This window comes from Engraulis encrasicolus, chromosome 16 (genome assembly GCF_034702125.1).
Source record: "Engraulis encrasicolus isolate BLACKSEA-1 chromosome 16, IST_EnEncr_1.0, whole genome shotgun sequence".
Taxonomy (NCBI): Eukaryota; Metazoa; Chordata; class Actinopteri; order Clupeiformes; family Engraulidae; genus Engraulis; species Engraulis encrasicolus.
Genome location: NC_085872.1, coordinates 39,433,778 through 39,448,718, shown reverse-complemented (window position 1 = coordinate 39,448,718; position 14,941 = coordinate 39,433,778). Strand labels below are relative to the sequence as shown.

The 14,941-nt window shown below is 42.5% G+C and overlaps 1 protein-coding gene across 1 annotated transcript; it reads left to right on the top strand.

The window, feature by feature from the left end:
* The first annotated feature begins 481 nt into the window (after positions 1-481).
* On the top strand, positions 482-14,886 carry kitb (KIT proto-oncogene, receptor tyrosine kinase b). The gene is made up of 21 exons (XM_063219604.1): positions 482-552; positions 2,725-2,982; positions 3,353-3,634; positions 4,284-4,423; positions 5,126-5,294; positions 5,609-5,795; positions 6,864-6,979; positions 7,285-7,399; positions 7,771-7,958; positions 8,634-8,740; positions 8,870-8,996; positions 9,616-9,720; positions 9,834-9,944; positions 10,567-10,705; positions 11,356-11,417; positions 11,553-11,653; positions 11,799-11,921; positions 12,304-12,415; positions 12,844-12,943; positions 13,204-13,309; positions 13,620-14,886. The coding sequence occupies exons 1-21, from the start codon at positions 498-500 to the stop codon at positions 13,785-13,787; spliced, it is 2,871 nt and encodes a 956-aa protein (XP_063075674.1). The 5' UTR covers positions 482-497; the 3' UTR covers positions 13,788-14,886.
* The last annotated feature ends 55 nt before the right edge of the window (positions 14,887-14,941 follow it).

Genomic DNA, 14,941 nt, shown 5'->3' with positions numbered 1-14,941 from the left:
GCTCAGTATCAATTCTCAGCAGCAGCCGACACTGACACTAAATAATTGCTAAACTCAAAATCTCTCCTTGCATTTAGAAGCTAATGTAAACAGTAAAATCACAGACATAGGCCTAATATAGTATAGACCACTGAGACACAGTTAATAAAAAGAGTGAAATTATTTAACCATTTCAGTGTAGTCATCAGGACTTAGTAGGGCAAAATGCCCATCACTTAATGCAATTAAATTAACAGAACGCCGTCTTAAATTCAACGGCCAGCTTCTGTGTATAATGTCAGCGACTTTTTTTCCGGTAAGAATGCCTCAGCACTGGCTGCGATCCAGTTCAGCAGAAAGTCTGTGATCATCGTTGGCGTGGGGCAGTCTGTCTCTTTAAGAGCTAGAATTCATCAGGGAGCCATCGCCTACTGTGAGCACCGCACCTTTGGGGACGCGTCGGATCATTTGATTGTCAGACGCACACGAAGACACAGGCTACGCATGGAGAGGCCACGATGGGATATATCTGGATTTTATTCACGATTCATATTCTGCAACTCATTTTAACAGGTAAAACACATACTTTAACTACACTAATTAACTTATGAAAGGTGTACAATGTTGTAGGCTACATTAATGTAGCCTGTCACTGAGCTGTATGGAATGACTAATGCGCCTTTGAAATATGCTAATACTGGAAAATAAGCGTTTTTTTCATCCATGGTCAACGGAGTTGTAGCCTAAAGGCTACTCAATACACTCACCAAATGACAACGGGACCTCGTCAGAGTAGTGTTGTGATGCTGACGACATGAGCTGCTGCCTTTGCTGAAGTGATGTTGTGACTGGAATGCCGCGAAGCGCAAAGCGATTCCTCAGAAATGTCTGAACAAATTGGCTGGAATGTTATAGGCTAATGCCATCACAATTTCGTTTCAACTTCAGTGAAACTTTATGCTGTTAGTGCTTGTCTGAAGTCAGGTTACCGTTAATTGGGCATGTTAGGGTTGCACTGGCAAGTAGGTAGGCTATGCCACGGCCAATCTCATGGAACTGCATGGGTTTGTGTACGGTCAGCCTGAACGAAAAATGCAAAGCAACAGGTAGGGTAGGCTACGATGGTTGCCTTCGACTAAAGCCATTCATTACTTATTCATTTGTTAAATTGACTGAGACCGATGTCATCTCAGTCCTGCACAGTGCAGGCATTGGACATTCAAAATGAAGACTTTTAGGGTACCCTACAGTGCACTACTGAAATATATGCTGTAGCATGCCGATATAACGCCCATAAACAATGGCGTATTGATAGTGAGGTTATCAACAATGTAATGCTCTTTTTTCTTTTTTTAAGTTGCCGGTGGGCCCGCTTGAGCAGTTAATTCAGCCTGATCTCCAAAAATTCCGTGCTCCTGGACACGGATGTTAAGGACACTAAATCCGTGTCCAGGAGCACGGATTTTGCCAAAATTCCGTGCTCCTGGACACGGAATTGTTTTCCGTGCTCCTGGACACGGAATTGTTTTCTGTGATGGGCACACGGAAGTGCTTTCTATAGGCTATTACCACAGCACTGTGTTAATTCTATCATTAGAAAATACATACCAAATGCTAATCCTAAACAAAATAATGCTATAGCAATTCAAGTTGTGCCCTGACCAAAACATTCCCTAACCTTAACCTGTCATTAAAGACATATTTTGAGAAATACCTTTTCCAGTTGGTTGCTAAGCTATCAAACTCATATAATGAATGAAAGAAAACTAGCTGTGCCCAGACCAAAACAATCCCTAACCCTAACCTGTCAGTAAGAAATGTTGTTTTTGAGACAAAATATTTGAAATCCTGAGAAAACACAAGACTGTGGAAATAGCCTATAGAAAGCACTTCAAACAATTCCGTGTCCAGGAGCACGGAAAACAATTCCGTGTCCAGGAGCACGGAATTTTGGCAAAATCCGTGCTCCTGGACACGGATTTTGTGTCCTTAACATCCGTGTCCAGGAGCACGGAATTTTTGGAGATCATGTTGCTGGATCATAACATCGCTCAATTGCCTTTGGTGAGGCTATTTGCATAAACTGTTAATTTACAGCCCAAAAGATAGACAGTAAAACCTGCATATTTGCTTGAAGATCTGCCTGGGGTGCTTTACTGTCAAAAGTCATGACTGTAATTCCTCGGTTTTAACCACGAAGTCGAGCAGGGGCCAAAACAAGTTTAAGGAACGTTCCCCCTCAGGGTACGTTATAGGCAAATCAATGAGGCTCTTGGTTATTGGTAATTTGTATAGACTACACAAACTCAGCAGTACGCCTACGTTCGCTTGCCAAGAAACAAATTATATGATTGCCTAAGTCCTGCTCCTCCACGTGAACCCAAGGAACCTGACCATTGATCTTATTGTATGGAAAAAAATGTTCCGTATTGGTTGCATAATTTCACCTAATCCATTAGTGCTGTGCTCAACAATTATAGGCTGGATACATGACTCGTGGGTTATCAGAGGTCTGGGAAGGGAAGAAACATTCAAGAAGACTGGCAAAGACGATGGCAAATCTGGAATACCAGATTTCAGTGTGGAATTTAAAAAAGTTAATGAATTGTTTTGTAATGTCCTGCTGACCACAATGCGCGATGCTTTTTAACTTGCTCACATCATCCTAACAGTGACAGCAGCACTAACATGTCATGGCTGGTGTGTATATGACACCATTGAACTCTCACACCCTGTGTGGTTCAGGTTGGGCTAAGCCAATCATCATCCCAGAGGATCCAGAGGTGGTGGTTCTGAAGGGCAATCGATTGCAGCTCACCTGCCGCGATGAGGGTTTCGAGGTGAAGTGGCAACGGGAGAAGGGGCGCAGGACAGAGGGTGTCACTGAAGAAGGGGGCGCAGCCGTTATAACCCTGGGGTCTGCACAGGACCACCACATGGGACGCTACACCTGCCGAAACACAGAAACACAGGAGGCCAGCTCCATATATGTTTATGTAAAAGGTAGAACATTGCTTGTGTGTGTGTGTGTGTGTGTGTGTGTGTCTGTGTGTGTGTGTGTGTGTGTGTGTGTGTGTGTGTGTGTGTGTGTGTGTGTGTGTGTGTGTGTGTGTGTGTGTGTGTGTGTGCATACACACGTGTCTGTGTTTGAGAGGGTGTGCTTTGCATGTAAATATCCACAGTGTACGTAATTGGAGATCGACCACAAGATTTGCAGACAGACTGTTAGGCTGTAAACACAAACAATGTCTGTTTTGTCCATTTCGTCTGTAAACAAAAACAATTTCCAGCAATCTATGCACTCTTCATTCATTCATTCATTCATTCATTCATTCATTCATTCATTCATTCATTCATTCATTCTCTGTCTTAGATTACGCGAACGCGTTTGCTCGCTCCATGGTAAATGACTTGCTTGTACGCGAGGGGGATTCCTGCACGGTGCCTTGCTTGGCTACAGACCCCGCGGTCACTGACCTGCGCCTTCACTCCTGCGATGGCCCGCCTCTCCCCCTGGGCACCTACACTGTCAAGCCCCAGCGAGGCATCGTGATAAACAAAATCAGGAGAGAGCAGGAGGGTTGTTATGTCTGTGTGGGGAGGCTCGGAGAGCTCGTGGTCAGATCCAGCCAGTACAACGTCGAAGTACGACTAGGTGAGTGCTCTTGGAGAACGGAAAACCAGAAATACAAGATGTCCTGGTAGAAATGAAAGAAGACAAACAGACTGATACAGTGTGTCATTGTTTGGGGATGTGAGAAGACATTTTGAGAAGACCTACAGTACGATGCTTGTGTACATACATTTGGGAGAAGCCCTTCTGAGCATGATCAATGTTATAACCTTCCAAACTACTTATGATATTCTGCCTGAATACAAACCTCAATTTAGGGCTTTTACTATTTTCTCATGTTTATTAGTATTATGTTATTATTGAGTCCTAAATCCATTGTGCTATTGTTTGCTAAATTGCAGGAACAATATGGTCTGGACACTTTCCAGGACACTTTATCAGAAATGTATATCTGTATGTTTAGTTGTCAGGTTGCTGTAAAGGTGTGAAAGACTCACTAAATAAGTGAGATGGTCATTTGCGTAATACATGATATGATCAGGGGTTGTATATACTGTAGCTGCATAACGTGCACCAATATCATATTGAACCATATGGATTAGGAATGGGATAACAGCTAAGTTGTGAGTCAAGGCACATTACCGAATACTTTTGGTCATATAGTGTATTTCTGCTAGAAGTAACATTGCTAGTGCTTATGCTATCCTTTTTGCATTGGTCTTGGGTTTAGTTCCTCAGAGGCCCCCAAACATCAGCCTGTCAAGGACAGAGAATGCAATTCTCACTGAAGGACAAAGCTTTGAGTTGGTTTGCAATGCTGACAATGTGAACTATGACTTAAGTGTGAAGTGGATCTGCCCTGATGCTACGGTAAGATGAAACATTTCTTGCACAAATTTCTTTATTCTGTATATAACTATGTCATTCATTTGTAATTTAGTTTTTATTGTGTTTCATAATGGTAGACACAAAAAACACAACACACAAACCGCCATCACAGTAGCACAGCAGACAAAACCAGGGAAGAGCATGTGCACACCCAGCTGGAGTCTCACCTGATGTGTGTCATTCCACTCAGCTCTGCCAGGTGCGGCTCCACGAGCTCCACGAGCTCCACACACTGGTCTGGTCAACTGTCCTCACCATTTTGGAAGCATATCGTCCCGGAATGGGATGAGGCGGTTGTTTCAGATAACGATGGCAGCTCGCATCGCCAAGTCATGTGCCAGCGGTACTGTTGACTCTAGCACACACTGGTCCTTTAAAAAGATGTACAGAGGTCCGTTTTGAAGGACTTTATTAGTATCAAGGATGGACATGTAGTAGATAAAGCCATGGCTTCTGAAAACGAATCCAATGTGCAGCTGTCCCAGACCTATGAGTGGAGCTTGTGTGTGTGAAAGCCAAGTTACCTGCACACCACATTAGTCGAAAAAAGAAATGGAACACAAGTGAGAAAGCAAAACAGCACAAATGTTGGAAGAAAATAAAATGCACACTTTAGACAAACTTAGAAAAGAAAGTCGGAGCAACTTAAATAGCATGACTCATCTTTTTTTCCTCTAATGAAAGACGGCAGTTGAGACTCGGACATCCCACATCCAACGTGGTTCCCGTGGTTACCAGCGCTCAGCAACACTGAAAATTGCCTCAGCAGCAGCGAGAGACTCTGGGGCGTATCGCTGTGAAGCTCAGAATGAGAAAGGAGTCAACAGCGCATCCATACATTTGGATGTATATGGTGAGTTCAGCTCGGCTGCATTCACCTACCACACCCACCACAGCTTCCCAAACTTGTGATGTACTGCCAATCTAAACAGATCTGATTTCAGGCTTTGGTCTGAATATTTGAATATTTGAAAATGTTACATCTTGTTACTGTCAACATTAACCCTGGTATTCTCTAAACAAATTATTCAACTAAAAATGTTATTCGGGCAACTTACTATAACAAATACTATAATACTGTATATATATAACATTTTTTTTGTGTGTGTGTGTGTTTGTGTGTGTGTGTGTGTGTGTGTGTGTGTGTGTGCGTGCGTGTGTGCTCAGTGCGAGGCTTCATTAACCTGACTGAGTCCCCAGTGAATGAGCTGCATGTGCGTGAGGGAGCGAGCCTGACACTTCGGGCAGAGCTGGAGGCCTACCCCACCCCCAACATCCTTGCATGGGCACACCAGGGACAAGTCCTCCACAACACCTCAGAGCACGTCATCACCATACAGAAACGGCAGTACAGGTGCGCAGACACATACATGCATGTATGCTCATGTGGTAACATGGTAGAAACCAGTAATTAGGGCTGCACGATATTATAAAAATATGCGATACATGATAAACATAACTGTATACCGCGACATCGATATTACTCAAGATATTTCATATATACATATACAACAGCACAAATGTTGGATTATATATTTGTTGGATATATGTTGGATATATATTTTTCCCTCTCTACTTTCCATTCTACAATGAGCAATGTTTTCTTTTCAACATTATTTTTTATTAGGAAAAAACATGGGTAATATACAGCATCAACTTAAAATGTCAACATTTTTTAACCGTTTCACCAAATTTGCTGTTATTGAAAATTACATACTTTTTGCGATACGTGCACAACTTTTGCGATACTTGTATTGCAAAACGTGACGTTGCGATAACGATACATTTTGATATATTGTGCAGCCCAAAAAGTAATCACTGGAGAGGTATTCACACTGGCAATTCCCTCCACCTTCACCAAGTTTGTCTCAGCATATAGTCATCATGGAGGCCATTCGTTCTCTTTATCCATGACTGTTGATTGGACAATCGTTTGTTAGATTATGCAAATTAGATTATGATTATGCAACGCGTCATTAGCTGCTATCGGTCAGTTGTTCATTGACATGGCACTTAGTTGATCGAGGACTAAAGGTATAATAAAATTTTAAAAGAATTGCGCAAACTGCACAAAAAATGCTAAATTGCACATTTTTGCAAGTGCAAATATTAAGGCATTCTAGTCAAACCATTTTGCAGTGTCATGCTTGACAAGTGAGAGCCAAACATTTTGCTTAGTCATCCATGTCAAAACAGCAATGATTTAACTGATAAGTGACAACATGTTCTTGTTCTTATAGAAAATCTTTTCTAGATTTATTTGGTATGTTTATTTTTTCTCGGATGTTTTAACTTCTGTAATGTTGTTCTGAGCCTGAATATTACATATCTAAGTTCCTTTTGTGGTCGATTTAATGAAGTAAATGTAATTGGATTATTCAGAGAAAATTCCAATTTTCTGTATAATGTGAAATGATTTTAGGTATACCAGTGAGCTCAGGCTGGTACGTGTCCATGGATACGAGGGAGGCATCTACACTTTCCTTGCCAGCCACAACGATGACTCAGCCAATCGTTCATTTTCAGTTCACGTCACCTGTAAGATCTGGTTACAAATGCATTTCCCTGTTTCTCTCTCTCTCTCTCCATTTCTGTCTATGCACATTTAATTTGTAATGAAAGATAATTCATCAGCTTTAATGGTTTTGTATTGGTAATAAATATTCAGAATAAATTAGAAGCACATAGCCCCATTAATCAATGCTGATTTGATGTAGCTGTTTTCCCACCATCTTAATGCATCTCCCTGTTAAACGATTCGAGGTCTTAATGCATTCAGCACATTCATTTGAGTCTTCAAGGTCCCCTCAATTGATTTGTCTTTGTCTCCTTATTCCCCTCAGGTAAACCTATGATTGTGTCCCAGGAGGGTCCAGTAGATGGGAAAGTGCGTTGTGTAGCATCTGGATACCCTGCCCCTAAAATCTCCTGGTACTACTGTGAGTCTCCTCACACCAGGTATGGCTGGCAATATGCTTCCCTCTGTGCCAGTGTGTCTTGATGACCGTTTTTATTTTCCAAAGGAAGTGTTTATTATTATTATTCATGGTTCACTTCCACTCAGCAGTGGATAATATATCAGTTTGGCAGGCAGCCTTGTTTATCTGTTTATTACGACATCTGCTTGTTTAGGAGTTGGTTATTTATGACTGTGATTGTCTATTCATGGGTTTGCACCGGACCACCTCCAACCTGGGGGGTTCAGCTCGTGCCTGTTTGTGTTATTGGCCTGGGGTGCACTTTTTAGTTGAAGGTTGACTATCTGTCATTCTCTCAGGTGGGCTGTTTGTAATTCTCTCTGAGTTTGGTGAACTGGCTCTGACCCCCAGGTGTTCGCTGCTGGCTAACGCCACAGAGGAGGAGGATGATGTCGCCATGGTGACAGTTTCGGGAACGGGCTACGGGCGAAGTCTAGTGGAGAGTCGGCTTAACGTTAGCCAAGGGCCTCACCGGAGCCTGGAGTGTGTGGCTTCTGCGAAGGGAGGAGAGCAAGCGTACGCACTGTTCTCCCTAAGTGGTGAGCGGGGATCTACACATGGCCACACACACCTTGCGCACGTGCACACAAGCACATGTGCACACGTGGACATGCATGCGCACACACAAACAGCTTTCAGATGCCATCGCAGGCATATTTTCAGACTAGTATTGATACCACATATAGAAATAGATGTAATATGTAAACATTGAAAAATAAACACGTGGCAGATATCCACAGTCGTTACTTACACTGACCCATATATGGACATATGTCCACGGAGTCAGTTAGTTGGGACTAATCTGGCACAGGCCTGGATGCTTTCATTCAAGCTGGATGCATAATAAGCTATAATACCCACAAAACACAAACAGAGGCAGTGGTAGTTCCAGCACACTGTTGTTTTGTTGTCATAGTGTCTATATGACAGGTGGGTGTGTGGCGTGACAGATTGAGGCAGATTACTTTGTGCAACGTCTGCACTCTGGGATTTAAATAAGAGATTATTTTCCCTCCAGCAGGAGCATGAAATACACGGAGCATGTAAACATGTGCCCGTAGCCCACACCACTGTGCTTTTAGTCTTAGTGAGTTAGTGGTAGTGAGTTAGTACAAAGTGGTTAGGGGTACTGAGTGTCTCTACAGCAACACGTCATGTCCTGACTGGTTTGTTTATGTGCATCACTTTTTGTGTTGATGTGCTTTCTTCCCCAGAGAACACAGTTCCACACAGACTCTTCACTCCTCTGCTGACTGGGGTTGTGTGTGCTGCAGTCGGGCTCAGTTTGATATTAGTGGTGCTCCTGTACAAATATCTGCAGGTAACCCCAAACTCCTCAACATAACACTCCTCCTCAGCCCCACCCCCGCCACATTCTCTTACTGGAAAGCTGCAGGCACACACGTGTTCTCGTCCGTTTTACAGCTCCGCCTTATCTCTATTTCCACAGAAACCCAAATATCAAATTCACTGGAAGGTCATAGAGAGCATCCACGGGAACAACTATATTTACATAGACCCCACCCAGCTGCCTTATGACCAGAAGTGGGAGTTCCCTCGGGAGAGACTTCGGTTTGGTAAGCAAGTCTAGTCAAACTTACTGTTGCCATAACAACACATCCCGAATCGTTGTTGGTGCAGCACTAACTGGTAAAAGTGATTGATGTGAGAATTGTCATTGCCAATGAATAATGACAGTAATGCAAATAAGTTTGTTTTAGAAGTTAGTGTAGTGTCTGTGTCTCAGAAAAACATGAGACTGTGTGTGTGTGTGATAAAGAAGAGAAGGAAGAGTCTGTTCTCAGTCTGGCACTCTGACAAATCTCCCAAACAAACCAATGCCTTCAAATGGCAGACCTCCAATATAATCTAATTTCACTTTGCCTTTAATCCACTTAGACTGTTCAAGCCTTTTAAGGAAAAAAAACATTTGTTTGCTTGGAATTTTCAGCCAAAGGTTATCAATAATAAAAATGCACAGTCACTGTGCTGGCTGGAAATACTTGCTTCATTCAATTACATTATGTAAAATGGTTGATATCACTTAATATTCCCAAATAAACTCTGTGTTTATTTGTGTGTGTGTGTGTGTGTGTGTGTGTGTGTGTGTGTGTGTGTGTGTGTGTGTGTGTGTGTGTGTGTGTGTGTGTGTGTGTGTGTGTGTGTGTGTGTGTGTGTGTGTGTGTGTATTTGCAGGTAAGGTTTTAGGATCTGGTGCCTTTGGTAAAGTGGTACAGGCAACAGCCTATGGACTTCGCTCCCCAGACTCCGTCACGACTGTTGCAGTAAAAATGCTGAAGCGTAAGTTTCCATTTGTATTTCTTAAATTGTCTGTGTCTGTATTTATTTTTGCTCATGCACCTGTGAGATCATACTACACCTGTACCGTTCAAAACCCTTTGCTCCCTCTGCAGCGAGTGCCCACTCCACTGAGAAAGAGGCCCTCATGTCAGAGCTGAAAGTTCTCAGTTACCTGGGAAACCATGTCAACATTGTGAACTTGCTGGGAGCGTGCACCCAAGGAGGTAAGCTTCTGTCATGATGCCAGTGATAGGCAAGGCTGCACTTGCCTGTAATGTCTGTGCGGCAGATAAGAGAAGTGTAGGGCATATACATCTTTTCCTCACACATTTAATGTTATATTCATACCATTCATAACAAGTGAAATATTCATCCAACTTAAAAACATACTAAAACTAGAAATGCACTCAGAGCGTGCAGACCTCAGCCAAGGAAGCTGTTTGATAGAAGATTTGACTACGTTACATTTGAATTGACTACAGTATGTTGCTATGTTTATTTTAACCCTTCTTTTTGTGGAGTTAAAAACTGGAATGTCGAAATTCACATTGTCCTGCAATTCAATTTGCGGTCATTTGGGGCGCCTAGAGGTTAGCATTCTTTTTAAAAAATCTGGTTCCGGCTCATGATCCGGTTCATCACCAAAATGTAATCAGCTGTTTCATTGATCATTTCCAACAACTACACAAAGTTTCATCCAAATCCGTTCACGTGTTTTAGAGTTATCCTGCTGACAAACAAACAGACAGACAGACAAACCAGCGCAACCAAAAACATAACCTCCTTGGCGGAGGTAATCATGCCTGGTTCAGTACTCTTTTCTCTCTGATGCTATTCATTTGGCAGGTCCAACATTGGTGATTACGGAGTACTGTTGTTATGGGGATCTGCTCAGTTTCCTAAGGCGGAAGAAGGAAGAGTTTTTCAGTTTGAAAACAGGCGATGGCTACTACAAGAACCTCCTGAGCCGGCCCCAGCCCATGAGGTGAGACAGAGGTCCACATTATAAGTCACTACTGTCTTGTTTTCATATATCTATGTATTTATGAATCTGCACAGATAGGTACTGGAAGTGTGTCCTTTCGTGTGTGTGTGTGTGTGTGTGTGTGTGTGTGTCTGTGTCTGTGTGTGTCTGTGTGTGTGTGTGTGTGCGTGTGTGTGTATAGATGTGTTTACAAGTTTACAAGTTTATTTATTTAAGAAAGGGATAGCATATATTGCCAGCATTTAAACAAAAATGCTAAATATACAAGATTGTAGCCAAAGAGGCTAATTTCCGTCTTTTGTCCTTTGACAGGTTTGATGTTCCTTAAAAAAAAACAAAGTTAAAACAAAACTAAAAATACAGTTATTGCACACAATTGTAAAAAAAAGTCAAAAATACACACACATTTTAAAATATATAATACAAAATACAATTACAAAATACAATACCCAAATAACTTAAACAGCTGCCAGTACTAACTATTTAAGATTATGTTGACATGATTGATGTGTGTTTTGTTAAGTGTAGTAAGGTGTGTTTTTTATTCTTCATGCGATTGCCGTATAATTCTCATGGGTCTCACATGTGCATGTCGTCTGGTCTGTGTGTCTATGTGTGCGCGTGTGTGCATCTGTATGTCCATTCATCAGGGATGGGAATGGTAATGGCTACATGCCGATGAGGACGCACCAGAGGAAGCCTAACCTCTCAGGTAAGCATTTTCATCTGGCAGACATTGCACATGTGCTGATATTGCATTTGCATGTACATTTGAACTAGTATGGCAACTACTCATTTGACTCAGATCCCGTGTCCCAGGTGTTAACAAATGTGCACTTTGTTCTAGAATGCTGTGGAGACAAGGAGGACCTGTCGCTGGATACGGAGGATCTCCTCAGTTTCTCCTATCAGGTTGCCAAAGGCATGGACTTCCTCACCTGTAAAAACGTAAGCCTCACCACTTCCACTGCACCACTCCCCTCCACCCCCCAGCCCTCACCCCCTGTCATGCAAATTATCTGTAATGTACCAGTGTGCCAATTTGCATAATGTGTGGTTTACGTGTGATCGTAACATCCTATGTTCCTCTCAGTGTATCCACAGAGACCTGGCAGCCAGGAACATTCTGCTCACCAAAGGCAGGGTGGCCAAGATCTGTGACTTTGGTCTGGCCCGTGACATTGCCAGTGACTCCAACTACGTGCTGAGGGGCAATGTGAGTCCCTATCTCTAATCGTGCACTCCTCTGGGGCCACTGCCGAGGACCCATACATTCATCAGTGTTCCCTGCATCTTTGACTCCAATTAGTTTATAAGAGAGGTTGTACACGGACAAATCAATATCTTGAGATATTATCTGAGATATTTGCTTTGTTTGCTGTTTCCTTTCAGTGATTGATTAGACAGACTGAGTGCATAGCACAATACAAATTGCAGTGAATTTATTTGTTGTACAAATTGATGTGGATTGCTTTTAACTGTATCGGTTTACATGGTTTGAGGTATTATAAAGTAATCGTATTGTGCAATGTTTTTAATTCTAAAATGCATGCCAATGTCAAAGGCTGATCATAATGATTTGATTTCCTTTTCTGTAGGCTCGTCTTCCGGTCAAGTGGATGTCTCCAGAAAGTCTCTTTGAGGGGATCTACACATTCGAGAGCGATGTCTGGTCATATGGCATTCTACTCTGGGAGATTTTCTCTCTGGGTACGACCATAATTTCATGTTTACTCTGGCAAAAGGACATTTTCAGCCTCGGGATGTTCAAATGTTATTTTTATTTGTGTTGTGGTCTTTGTGTTGAGTCATTTCTGTTCCAGTTTGTGGACAGAATTACAAAGTTTGGAGGTCTGACTCAGACTTACAATTGAAGTGCTCTTTTCCAAAAGGGTATTATATGCATTTTCAAAAATGCTCTTCTATTGTGTTTCTCTGTTAATATCAGTAAAATCACTGTTAAGTTCTTTGAATTTTGAGAGGAAAAATCTGATAATATCAAATCAGCTCCAATGGCCACAATTCTACATTAAAATGAAAATAATATAAAAAGATGCATGGAAATTGCACCTGAATGGGTTTCTACAAGGTATTTTGGCAAGCAGCTATTCAGTTGCAACCTGTTTTCTTCTGTACAGGTACCAGCCCTTACCCGGGGATTCATGTGGGCGCCGGCTTCTACAAGTTGATTCAGGATGGATACAGAATGAACGAGCCAGAATTTGCACCCAGTGAAATGTAAGATGCCTTTAGATCATTGTTTACTATTTTTGGCTCCATCTCTGGAGCGTAGTCATGCTATTTTAATGATATAGTAATAATTCAGGTATATCAGGTGCATGTTTTACCAGTGTTAGTGCGTGTGAGTATGTGTTGATTTTTTTGAAAAAATGAATTGTGAAGATCTTGTGCACACTTTGTGTGAGGGTGTGTGCAACTGACCAGTATGGTGTGTTAAGTGTGGGAATGTGACTGAAGCGTCTGCTTTCTGCCATCAGCTATGAGGTGATGAGGTGTTGCTGGAACATGGACCCCTTAAAAAGACCCCCCACCAAGAAACTGGTGGAGAAGACGGAATCCCTTCTCTCGGAGCACACCAGACATGTAGGTCTTAACACAGCTCTACCTTAGCCCAAATAGTTTCGCAGCAAGAGCCAGAAGAAAATGTAAACAAGCACAATAACACACCTGGATCAGAGTCTTAAAACATGGGACGAGATGTGAAACAGTCCAATCACATATTGCATATAATGTGCAGGTGCAAAAACACAACCAAAGGGAAGCCTATCACGTCACAACAGTTCTGTAGTGTCCCTGCTTATACAGTATGCACTTCCTCTGTATGCCATGTTTGTTTAACTCAAGTCAAGTGTTCATCAGTGCGGACAACTGATTGGGGCTTTTTGTTCTGCAGGAGTACCTGAACCTGATGAGAAGTAGCAGTGGCACCAGAGGGGTGGCTCCCCAGGGCATACAGCAGGGGGAACCCACCCCAAGACTGAGCTCTGTCAGCAGCACCACTGCCCCGACCATGCCCCTGCTGTCCAGCTCCGACGTCTTCCTCGAGTATGAGACCGTCTAAGCACTCTGACCTAGACTGCACTCTGACCTAGACTACCCTCTGCCCGTCAGCAGACCCCTTGTTCTGCAATCTGCAATCCCCTCCGCTAAGTGCAAAACCTCCTGCGCCTTTCTCCTAGGCCCAGTGATAGCTAGTCGTATTACTGCGAGCGATAGCATGGCCCAGCCCACTCTTGGCCGTGGTGCAGAAATATGCAATGCTACCTCTCCCTGGATGACATTCAGCGGTAGTTTGTACTTAGAAATAATGCATTTGGTGTTGTGTCTGTGCTATTAAATTCGCCCCACCAGCACCTCAAGCTTTGCCTTAAGATGTGCAGTTGCAGCTCTAAGAATACTATCCATCCAGTCTGTACTCGTCAATGGTCTGTGAGAGTGAAGCTACTGTATCTGTCTACAGCTGCTTACTAACACCAAGTTTTGTCATCTTCAAGCAGCTGCAGCTTTAACACTGCTCACATGACTTTCATCAGTGTTCTATTTTTAAACCAACCTCAGTATCTGCCTATTTTTTTACTTGCTGTTCTAACATTTTAGTGTTGTGTACCTCTTGAGGCTTGCAATACTCCCCCCCCACCCCACCCTACCTATGGTCAAGGGATAAGAATGCCTTTTGAGTTTCCTTTAAGTGTGGCTGCTGGACTCTATTTCACTATATTGATTAGTGCGGTATTTCGGGTGCGGGGGGAAGCTGAGCCAGCAAGATGTGAAACATATTGTCCATTATGTGATAGGTGGAAAACAACATCTGGGCCACGGATCAGTCGATGAGGAGAGAGAGGAGGGCGACCTTGGCTGCTGTTATTTATCACCATAGAAATGTGACGTCATCTCTTCATTTCATTTTGCCCTTGTTCATAGACCAAACTCTGTGTAGCCCGATAGGGATTTTTTTTTTGTACAGTACAAATGTTAACATAATGTCCACGGATGGTCTAAAGGGTGTTGTACATATTTGAAAGTAAAGTTTTACAGTTTTATGTGTATACGAGAAGAATTCATGCAAAAGTGATGTGCTGTAGTTCAGCAGTGCATGTTTCAAACAGAATATGTTTTGGTTGAAAAGTTTTGCAGTTTTGATACAAGGGTGAGATTGAATAAATAATGTTATGTCATGTTACGAATGGTTTCCTTGATTTCTTAGTTCGCAGTCTT

Excerpts from the sequence above, each read along its gene's own strand:
- kitb (XM_063219604.1), top strand. The coding sequence starts at position 498 with ATGGGATATATCTGGATTTTATTCACGATTCATATTCTGCAACTCATT. Across the intron at positions 2,983-3,352 it reads CATATATGTTTATGTAAAAG|ATTACGCGAACGCGTTTGCT; the intron begins GTAGAACATTGC and ends TCTCTGTCTTAG. Across the intron at positions 11,418-11,552 it reads GAGGAAGCCTAACCTCTCAG|AATGCTGTGGAGACAAGGAG; the intron begins GTAAGCATTTTC and ends ACTTTGTTCTAG.